This window comes from Scylla paramamosain, unplaced genomic scaffold (assembly GCF_035594125.1).
Source record: "Scylla paramamosain isolate STU-SP2022 unplaced genomic scaffold, ASM3559412v1 Contig24, whole genome shotgun sequence".
NCBI classification, from domain to species: domain Eukaryota; kingdom Metazoa; phylum Arthropoda; class Malacostraca; order Decapoda; family Portunidae; genus Scylla; species Scylla paramamosain.
The window spans coordinates 742,501-754,399 of NW_026973689.1; the positions used below are offsets into that span (position 1 = coordinate 742,501).

The 11,899-nt window shown below is 41.4% G+C and overlaps 1 protein-coding gene across 1 annotated transcript; it reads left to right on the forward strand.

The window, feature by feature from the left end:
- The first annotated feature begins 738 nt into the window (after nt 1-738).
- Nucleotides 739-11,634, forward strand: LOC135097527 (uncharacterized). Its single transcript, XM_063999460.1, has 4 exons — nt 739-751; nt 981-1,194; nt 1,513-1,604; nt 10,412-11,634. Exons 1-4 carry the CDS (start codon nt 739-741, stop codon nt 11,230-11,232), a joined length of 1,140 nt encoding a protein of 379 aa, XP_063855530.1. The 3' UTR covers nt 11,233-11,634.
- Nucleotides 11,635-11,899: the final 265 nt, after the last annotated feature.

Sequence of the window (11,899 nt, forward strand, 5' to 3'; positions counted from 1 at the left end):
TCCTCCTACCGAATTTTATCCAGAAAACTCTCATTTGAATATATACGAAGAGAGAGAGAGAGAGAGAGAGAGAGAGAGAGAGAGAGAGAGAGAGAGAGAGAGAGAGGGGGTAGGGGAAGGGGCGCAGTAACACCATCATCAGAGGAAAGGGAGACGATGTTTTCTCTCTCTCTCTCTCTCTCTCTCTCTCTCTCTCTCTCTCTCTCTCTCTCTCTCTCTCACTCTCTCTTCGTATATATTCAAATGAGAGTTTTCCGTTTGGTGGAAACACTAGCTGTGCATGTACCCTGAGTGAAAGTTTTGTGAACATGATTGTATCCAAGTCGCTCCAAGGAAGTGAATGACTCCACGTATTAATAATCTTTTCATTATTAGTTCACAAGCTGTTCGTGATTGCGACCAAACAAATCATTCTTAAGATGGGAGAAGTGTTAATGAATACATCTCAGGTTAAAACAAAACAAAAAAAAGTGTGGAAACGAGAATATAGAGGATTTACCATATATATATATATATATATATATATATATATATATATATATATATATATATATATATATATATATATATATGGTAAATCCTCTATATTCTCGTTTCCACACTTTTTTTTTTTTTTTTACCTGAGATGTATTCATTAACACTTCTCCCATCTTAAGAAGCATTTGTTTGGTCGCAATCACGAACAGTTTGTGAACTAATGATGAAAAGATCATTAATCTTGCCACGTGGTTAAGCACCATGAATGTATTAGGTGAGTTCGGATCAGCTGTCAGGGTTTGCCAAACTAATCAGTATACGAGTAGTTATTGCCAAGGAATTGACATTTCTGTGGTACTGCTGTATTCCCTTGTATTATTTTGACGTAGCTGTGTGCATATGTGTGTATGTTTCCATTCTGTTGTGCGTATAATCTGATGATTCGAAACCGATGCGTATCCATTCCAAGACATATTCCAAGCCTTTCATCTCCTTACCGGTAGCCAAGAAATTCCTCTCTTTTCAGAACGTCATTGTACGACAGAGTAGCCAGCTAAACAGCCGAGCCCTCAGCGTGCGCCTCCCGCCGGACAAGGGACCCTACATCCAACACTACCTCATTGAGATCCACAACGAAGGCTCCTCCTACTCACTCCAAGCTTCTGAAAACCGCTTCGACACCCTTCCTTCGCTCATCACCTATTATTCTCAGTGCTGGTGAGGACAGAGAGGAGGCTGGACGTTATGTCTAACCACTGTGCTGCGTATTTTTTGTTCACCAACTCTCCATATCCCAGGATGAAGTTGTGTGGGTGTGTGTGTGTCTGTGTGGGTAGGTGTGTGTGTGTGTGTGTGTGTAAAACGTACCCAGGAAGGCCACTCGCGTAATATATATGAGGATTAATTTGCCTTGTTGTCAAGTCATGGCTTTCTTGCAATGCATCCCGAGCTCCTGCAGGTAATAGCGGGACGCGCTCAGTCCAGGGATGATGTAGGAGTGGGTGGCGCCTTCATACCTTTTTGTTGTCTTTTCAGCGAAGAGTTGCTGGCTCAGCTCAAGCTTCCTCGCACCATCCAGGAGGCCAAGACCCGCCATGAACTCGGCTCTCTCTCGCTGCTCGGACAAGGTGAGCATCAAACACTTACGTGGTCGTGAAATGTAATTGAAGTGTAATGAGCGAGAGGAGGATTCTCCACTTCAATGGTGGAATGACCTCTGCCTTTCTACGAATGTGTGGGTAGTTTGATGGCCCGGGAAGTTAATAATCCTTGACTGCAATGCCTCATTCATGACATCTGCTTACCCCAGTGAATGTCCACGATGTCACCACTACGATGGCCAGTTATAAGACTGCCATAGCGACTGAGTTGGTGCAAAAAGTATCCCCTACCTGGCGGACAGTACCTCCTTGCCCACGAGATCATCCCTTTCATTCTGTGTAACTTAATATAATCAAGCGTTGTTGAAGCGTGATCAGACGCATGTTAACGGGAGGTCATTGAACTGAAGAGGGGAAGAGGTTTGATGGGAGGAGACATTGGTAATACTGCATACTAGTTTCCAGAAGTGTTGGACGTGCTTGAATCATACTTTGTTGTGCAGTATTTTTGAGACATAGACGTTGATTTGGCGCGCTCAAAAAACACGCGAAAATTTGACTTTCCGGGGAGAATGGTGGCTTCGGCCGCCCAAAACCTGCAGATGGCGCTCTCTCTCTCTCTCTCTCTCTCTCTCTCTCTCTCTCTCTCTCTCTCTCTCTCTCTCTCTCTCTCTCTCTCTCTCTCTCTCTCTCTCTCTCTCCCCCTCCCTCTCTCTCGCTCTCTATCTTCCCCCTCCCTCTCTCCCCATTCTCTCTCTTCCCCCCTCCCTCCATCCCCATTCCTTCTCCCTATTTTCTCTTCCCCTTCCCTCCCTCCCCATTCCCTCTCTCTCCCCATTCCTTCCCTCCTCTCCCCCTTCCCTTCATCCTTACATTTCCTCCCTCCCTCCATCTCCCTCATCCCTTTCTATTTCATTTTGTTTTTTATTTATTTATTTATTTTTATTTATTCATTTAATTTATTTTTATTTAAGAGGGGTACTTGCCAAGGCCAACAAAATTGGAAAGAAAAAAAATGTTCCCTGAGGCGCCGGTCCCCAAACTGAGTCAGAAACGATTGTCAAAAATTAGAGGATGAGTGTCTTGAAGCTTCCCTCTTGAGAGAGTAGTCTTGATAAGCGTCCACAGTGTTAGACGAAGACTTTGACTTGTGTTGATGAAGGGAGTAACAGTCTTCGGAGCTTTGTTCTTTATTAACAATATGTACAGAAAGAAGGGCAAGGAAAAGATGTCTCAGAGTGGTTAGTAATTAAGGAAAGATGTGCCAAACAGTTGTACAAGGGCTTAGCATTGACGTGTTTGGGCAAAGCACCTTATCTATTTCTGTCTTTAAGGTATACGTGGAAACAATGAAGGAAGTGATGATATTGCGTGGCTTGCATCCGTTGTTGTCATGGTTGGACACAAAACAAGAGTACAAGAAGAAGATGATAATGTGAAGAAAAGAATACGTTCAAGAAGAATTACTTGAAGAAAAAAAAGGAGGAAAATGAATATAAAAAAAAGTTGAAGAAAATGATAAGCGTTATGTGATGGTCATTGTCTCTTATTTCCGAACACTCTACTAAAGTGACTCTAAATGAAGTTGATTGTCTAATTACGAGTATTATTAATTATATTATAGAAGAAAAGGAAAACTGAACACACACACACACACACACACACACACACACACACTGAAATATTCTTTTTCAAAATATTTCGCAAGAACACTATCAAGACTTCCGTCATTATGTAACGCATCCATATATATATATATATATATATATATATATATATATATATATATATATATATATATATATATATATATATATATATATATATATATATATATATATATATATATATATATATATATATATATATATATATATATATATATATATATATAAACACATTTAACATCAGGTCACAAGCACACAGCGAACATCAATATGGACCCAAGTCTCAAACTCACACATCAAATTACAATATAGAAATATATCTGTGTATAAATACATCAGATTACAATATAATAAATATATCTATATACAAGCACAGCCCGTGTTACCTTACAGAACTTTTCAGTCCCATGGATGTACCTGTGTACTGCTTTGTACATAACCATTGCTGCAACCTCTGCTCTTAACCTAATGACATTCATCCAAGTGTCCTTAATTCATTGTCCTTAATCCACACTATTTTCTTAATTCAATGTCCTTAATCCACACTATTTTCTTAATTCAATGTCCTTAATCCACACTATTTTCTTAATTCAATGTCCTTAATCCACACTATTTTCTTAATTCATTGTCCTTAATCCAGACTATTTCCTTAATATAGTGTCCTTAATCCAGACTATTTCCTTAATATAGTGTCCTTAATCCAGACTATTTCCTTAATATAGTGTCCTTAATCCAGACTATTTCCTTAATATAGTGTCCTTAATCCAGACTATTTCCTTAATATAGTGTCCTTAATCCAGACTATTTCCTTAATATAGTGTCCTTAATCCAGACTATTTCCTTAATCCAGACTATTTACTTAATCTACTGTCCTTAATCCAAATGATGTCCTTAATCTACTCTCCTTAATTGTAGATTCCTTAATTATAATATCCTTAACGACAACATTTTCTTAATCAGTGTATAATCCTCAATCCAGTCTATTTTCTTAATTTACTCTCCTAAATCTGTACTATTTTCTTTATCTGCCATCCTTAAGACGGTAGACAAAGTAGATCATCTACTTAATCTACTGTCGTTAATCCAGACTATTTTTTTTATTTACTATCCTTAATGTAGAGAATTTTCTTCATCTACTATTCTTAATGTAGACTACTTTCTTGAAGTAATATCCTTCATCCAGTCTATCTTCTTAATGTAATATTCTTAATCCAGACCTCTTTCTTAATTTACTATCCTTAATACAAACTATTTACTTGATCTACTATCCTTAATCCAGATTGTTTTCTTAGTCTATCAACCTTGATCTTAATTTCCTTAATCCAGACCATTTTCTTAATCTGTTATCCTTAATTCAGACTATTTTCTTGATTTATTATCTCTAATCCAGTTTATTTTCTTAATCTACTTTTCTTAATTCAGACTCTTTCCTTGATCTACCATCCTTAATCCTGATTTTTTTTGTTAATGCATTAATCTCAATTTAGACTATTTTTGATTCAGACTTTTTTAATCTACTATCCTCAATCCAGACTATTTTCTTAGTCTACCATTCTTAATCCAGGCCATTTTATTAATTTGATATTTTTATTTTATTTTCCTTATTTTGTTATCCTTAATCTTCATTTCTAAGTGTAATATTTTCTTATGCAGACTATTTTCTTAACTAATATCCTTAATCCAGACTATTTTCTTAATCTACTATCCTTTATCTTAATAACCTTGATTTACTGTCCATAATCTTGATTTTCTTAGTCTAATATCCTTAATGAAGAACTCAGTTTTATATCCTTAATCCAGACTATTTTTTCTACTCTATTGACTGCTCCTATTTTCGTTTTGGGATCTTCTTTGAGCGGGATTTTTATTCATCTATTTCTTGCCTCTGCTGACCTCCCTGATGGATAACAAATCGAAACAAAACAAAAAAATCAATCAATCAATAAAATCAAGGCGGAGGCTGAGAGGACGCGGCACCTCTGGGCGTACGCAGACGGAGGACGTGAGTGAGGATGTCGAAGCGGTATCGTTTTCCGTTGAGCGTCAAGGTCATGGACAAATCATCATAATCTATCGCTGCTTGTAATTTACACAGCAGCGTTCGTCCAAACACGAAATCAAACCAGTGGCGCATGTATATCGTGTCCATCTTTCGCAGAGTGTCTGTGCCGCTGCCAAAGTGCAGCAGGACTCGTTTCGGCAGCACAGTCGATTTGCCTGTCCTGCACAGCATCTTGTCCTGACCAGTCTTAGTGATAGAGAATGTTGACGCGTTACCAGTGTTCACCATTACCGTCAGCGGCTCCTCGATGCCTAACGCTCGTGCGGCAAACATGAACGTTTTGCGTTGTGTGTCCGAAGGTTGTCTCCGCCGCAGACGTTTTGGGTGACGCAGGAACAGGGTGCTGCTGTCGTCGGGATGGAACTCCTGCCGCACCTCGGCCTCCTGCAGGCGGCTCATGGACATAACTATGAGGTCCAAGTAGTGCTTCCTCACATCCCCGCGTACAATGACCGTCATGCGCGTGTTGACCGCCACGTAGCGACGCAGCATCACCACCACCTCGTCCAGCTCGATCACGTCCAACTCCAGCATGCCAGCCCAGGTAAACAAGTATTTCTTTACCGTCTCTTGCTTGCCCGTGACGATTCCCAGCCTCCGGGCCAGTGTTAGCCTCATGAGGCTGCATGAGGAGCCGCTGTCAAGCTGGACAAGGCACGGGTGGCCGCGCACGGTCGCGGACACCAGGTTTTCTTTCCCAATATTAAGACGGCACCACCTGCTCACGTTCCTCTCCTTGCTGACTCTCTTGGCATCCACCATCAGCCTCACCACGTCGTCTTTGTACCACCCTCTCATCTTCCATCTCTTGATGCCATGCTTAACGCATTGACAGCACTCCATCTTCCCCCCTTCTTTCGTTCTCTCCTGCCCTCCCCCCTGCTCTTCTTTGCCTGCTTCTCGTCGTCCTCCGCGTCCTGCCTCTTCCTCTTCTTGTCCTGCTTCGCGTCGTCGTCCTTAACCTGCCTCTTCCTCTTCCTGTCCTGCTTCTCGTCGTCCTCCGTGTCTAGCCTCTTCCTCTTCTTGTCCTGCTTCTCGTCATCGTCCGTAACCTGCCTCTGCCTCTTCTTGTTCTGCTTCTCGTCGTCGTCATTAACCTGCCTCTTCCTTTTCTTGTCCTGGTTTTCCGTTTCCTCCGTGTCCTGTTTCTTCCTCTTGTTCTGTTTCTCGTCGTCGTCCTTGTTCTGCCTCTTTCTCTTCTTGGTGCGGTCCATAATCGGATGAAAACACTCCACGCTCATCGTTTTCTTGCCTTTGATGTCATTCCCGTCCCTCTGATTTTTGTGTTCTCGCCGGCTCGCGCGATGTTTCATCTCTGCACAGCCTTCAGTGACCGTCTTCTCGTGGCTGGTGCAGTCTTCGAGGCTCTCCAGCCGCCTCTTCTTGTTCTTGGTTAGTTTCTCCTTAGCCTTCCCCTTCTCACCGAGGGTCTCTTGGGCGTCCATTGCTTGTCGTTTCCTCTTGTTGTTGTTGAATCTCGTATTATGGAGTGTTGTGCCTAAATCTTCAGTAGAAAATCCAGGCATTGCACAGTCTTACTGGGAACCTGTTCGTCAGAGGGTATGGTATACCTTTGCGCCCCCTTCTTGGAGCGCTCAGCAGCTTGGAGCTAAAGACTTCGGCACCCACCAGGCGCACCAGTCAGAGGCCTCGATTCAAGAATGTGATAAGGTCTTTAGCCAATCAGATACAGGAATGAAACAAAATATAAAATTATGACTATTTTTCATTAGCGGCAGTGATGCACTTTTCAATTAATTATGCTGAATCACTGCAATGAAGACTCCTTTCAAAACCATAGAAGTAATACATTTATATGATTTAGTATATTTAATTCTCTAAATATTAATTCTATCAGTCACTTATCTGTGTTATTTGGCTCACAATTCATACATCAGCAGCTGTGCACTAATATCGCACTAACATTTGGCGCCACCACGGTCTGTCAGCCATTTAGAGCCGTGGAAAACCTCGCCAACAATGCCCATTCACACAACGTAACTGACGTGTAGTTTTGGCTCAGCTAAAATGACTTCCACTGCCACATTCTCGTGTCACTGTGCCGAGGAGAGCAAGTTCAGTCCCGCGCTTACAATGCCAAGGGTAGAACTCGAGCCGTGACCCTTACGTGCATCAGTGAGGAAGCAGGAAGAGCAGGAGGGGGATCATTATGAGCTGAGGACACAGTATGCTTGGCTTGTGTGCGTTTTAAGCCATTATTATCTAAGTTATAAGATTTTCTTAACGAATGAGTTGGTGCAAGTAGTGTCCCCTACCTGGCGGGCAGTACCTCTCGCCCAAGAGAACATTCCTTTCATTGTCTGTGTAACTTAACGTTGTTGTGGAAAAGGAGGAGGAGGTAAAATTAGAGGGAGTATATATTATCTTGGCAGTTTAGGTAAGAGAGAAAGCAAGAGGAGGAGGAGGAGGAGGAGATTAGCAATAAGTGATATAAATTGATATTAATTGTATGGGTTATGAAAGGAGGAGGAGGTGGAGGAGGAAGAAGACGAGGAGGAGAAGGAAGAGGAGGAGGAGGAGGAGGAGGAGGAGGAGGAGGAGGAGGAGGAGGAGGAAGGGTGTATGTATGTGTGTGGTCTAAAGAGGCTGTAGAAATCTCTCTCTCTCTCTCTCTCTCTCTCTCTCTCTCTCTCTCTCTCTCTCTCTCTCTCTCTCTCTATTTAAACATAAGTACATTATCACCCGAAGGCGCCATTATCACCCGAAGAGAGAGAGAGAGAGAGAGAGAGAGAGAGAGAGAGAGAGAGAGAGAGAGAGAGAGAGAGAGAGAGAGAGAGAGAGAGAAAACATCGTCTCCCTTTCCTCTGATGATGGTGTTACTGCGCCCCTTCCCCTCCTCTCTCTCTCTCTCTCTCTCTCTCTCTCTCTCTCTCTCTCTCTCTCTCTCTCTCTCTCTCTCTCTCTCTCTCTCTCTCTCTTCGTATATATTCAAATGAGAGTTTTCTGGATAAAATTCGGTAGGAGGAGGAGGAGGAGGAGGAGAGTAATAAAGGTAATGTATATATGGAACGAGTGATAAATAGAGAGGGAATAAAAGAGAGAAAAGAAAAGATGAATAAGAAGAGGAAAAGAAGACGATGAACAGTAGTAGTAGTAGTAGTAGTAGGTTGTTGTTGTTTTTGCTGTTGTTGTTGTTGTTGTCTTTGGCTTTCACTCTCTCCTCTCCCCTCAATCTTTCATATCCGCAGCTTTTTAAACTCCCCCTCTCTCTCTCTCTCTCTCTCTCTCTCTCTCTCTCTCTCTCTCTCTCTCTCTCTCTCTCTCTCTCTCTCTCGCTTACAAATTAGCGTTTTCTCCATTTTCTATAACTGTCCATGTATGTTCCGTAATAGTTCTCCTTGAAATAATTGAAGGGGTAACTAAATAAAAATTTAGAATTGCAATATAAACAGAAATAGCCCTTTTATCACTTACTAATTGACTTTTCCTCCGTTTTCGTTATCAATACACGTCTTAATATCTTTCTTAATAGTATACGTTTAAGGAATTCAAGGAGAAACTAAAGAAAAGAAAGAAAAATTAAATAAAAGTGAGGATTTCGTTACTCGTTTTCTATTTGATTATTTTACGTTTTCCTTGAGGAGCAGGAGGAGAAGGAGGAGGAGGAGGAGGAGAGTAATAAAGATAGTGTATATAGAGAGAAAAAAACGAAAGAAAAAGTGTGGAGAAAAAAGGAGAGAGAGAGAGAGAGAGAGAGAGAGAGAGAGAGAGAGAGAGAGAGAGAGAGAGAGAGAGAGAGAGAGAGAACTGTTTAGGAAGACGAAGAAAAGAGAGGAAGATAAAAAGAAGAGGAGGAGGAGGAGGAGGAGGAGGTTTATTGACAGTCATTTACCATAAGAGGAGAGCGAGAGAGAGAGAGAGAGAGAGAGAGAGAGAGTTTGGCATCAATTGGCACTCAAGTGACAGACAGACAGACAGACAGACACACGCTATATCTCAAGCGTGTATTTGTGTAGGATTGGGTGCCGAAGAGGAGGAGGAGGAGGAGGAGGAGAGGTGGTGACAAGGTAAGTGGAGGAAGACGAAAGAGAGAGAGAGAGAGAGAGAGAGAGAGAGAGAGAGAGAGAGAGAGAGAGAGAGAGAGAGAGAGAGAGAGAGAGAGAGAGAGAGAAACAAATGATTATCTCTTTCCGCTCCCCCCTCTCTCTCTCTCTCTCTCTCTCTCTCTCTCTCTCTCTCTCTCTCTCTCTCTCTCTTTTTTTTTTTTTTTTTTTTTTTTTTTTTTGTGTGTGTGTGTGTGTGTGTGTGAGCCGCTACATCAGCAGCAGAGAGTGGCAACATGGCGTGCAAAGAGTAACAACAACAAGCACCACAAGATGGCCAACACACACAAAACACGCACACAACACACAAAGCCACTCTGTCAAAACAAACAAATGATTCAAAACATTTATCGCTGAAAAAAAAAAAAAGATCCCTGAAATGTGCAGCAGGAATAGCAAAATGGCGGAGGACCAAACCAGTGTGGCAAACCAAGATGGCGTCTACCTTTCAGCAAACGTACAAAAATTCAGTATTCACCATTACAACCAAATAAAAGAGCCAAGAAGCGAGCCAAACAAGTAAACACCCCTACAGACATGGAGCCTCTCAACAAACATCCAACAAAACACCCCACAAAACCCTCAAATAAGCCAAAGGATTACCAACATGGCGGACAAGTGGCGTCAGTACTCGCCCCTGCTTCTCATCCTCGACTTGGAATCTATACCACTGACAAACCGTCCACTATTTTAAATCAAAGACTTCTTGAGTGTCCACTCTCAATATGTGAGGCTCCCTGGAGGTGAGCAGGGTTGCCAGATTGGCACTTTTGGTGCCAAAATCTATAAATTTGGCACTTTTTCAATGCGTTTGGCATCCAAAAAATCAAGTTGGCATCTTGGCACTTTTTTGGCATTTTTCGATAAAAATCATTCACTAGCCATTTTTCTGAAATTTCGAAATGCCTAATGCATTGTTAGTACCATCATTACTGATGGAAGAAATGAAAACATCAACAAACAGCGCAATCAGTATAATTTACCGCTTAGCATAGGTTAGGTTCGGTTAGATTAAGTTAAAAAAAGCCAAATGTTTTACAGGTACCATCACAATGCCGAAGTGGAAAGGTTTCTACGACAGCCAGAGAAACTACAAGTGTGAGTGGGAAAGAACCTTCTTGTGGGTGAAGGAAGCACCAGATGGCCGAGGCGATGCATATTGCAAGCTATTCTTCTGCAATTTAAAACCAAGACTCTCCATTATTCAAAAGCATGAGCAGACGGAGAAGCACAAAATGAAACAATCTGTTATTAGAACCACAAAGCCTATTACTGTTTACCCCAGTGGTCCAAGTGAGGATGTTAAAAAAACTGAATTGGAGTTGGCAGTTGCAATATCTTGTCATTGCTCTATTAAATCAATTGACCACCTTGGTGAAATAATGAAAAAACATGGAAAAGGAAGTACACTTGGGAAAATATCATTGCACCGGACAAAATGCAGCAAATTGGTCACTGAAGTAGTCTCACCTGCCTTTAAACAGGAGTTAAGGAATGATATCAAAGGTGAAAAGTTTGCTGTGCTAGTTGATGAATCAACTGACATTAGTACAGAAAAACATTTATGCATAGTTGTTCGCTACTTCAGCAAAAAGGAAAAAAAAATTATGACAGAACTAGTAGGACTTGTACCAGTGACTGAAGGAACAGGTGCAGTTTTGTTTGATAAGATTAAGACATCAGTGCAAGACATTGGTCAAAGCTTAAGCAACTGTATAGGATTTGCAAGTGATGGTGCATCCGTCATGGTAGGACATAATAATTCTGTATGGACACGAATACAAGAGGAGTCACCGAACTGTGTGCTAATGAGGTGCATTTGTCACTCCCTTGCCCTTAGTAATACAGCATTCTTTCAATAAATTGCCATCTAACCTGGGGTTCCTCTTATCTGAAATTCCGAAATGGTTCTCCAAAAGCTCTCTTCGGAGAGAGTCTTACAAGACTCTCTTCAACATCATGAACCCAGACGATGAAAGGAAAGGACTACCAGCTCCATTTCAGCAACCATCTGCTACAAGATGGCTGGTAAGAGGAAAAGTTATGAGCAAAATTCTCAGTAACTGGGATGAGCTGCATGGCTATTTCCTTTGTGCTGAGCAGAATTGTGGCCAAGAGGCTAAATTCAAGGCCAGAATGATAAGAGAGATGCTAGGGGATGACATAAATAAGCTTTACTTCCTGTGTGCTTCTCCAATTGTCTTGGATTTTGAAAGAGTCAATGCTTTTTTTCAAGGAACTGATCTTGATCCTCAAAATATGGAAAGTGATATTAAATTTATTACATAGATCAATGAAATCAAGAATTGTGTCGCCAAAAGGTGACAAGTTGCACCAAAATCAAGCAGACTTTGGAGCACGCTTTGCACAGGAAGCAAGTTTATATTTGAAAAAGAATCCTCAAAGTGAAGTCATTGAAAAGGTGATAGAAGTTAAGAACCGTTGCCATAGCTTCATCACGGATGCTGTGGAGCAGTTAGAGGCAAGACTGCCCCCTTCCAGAAATACCTTTAAACATTTAAGTAATTT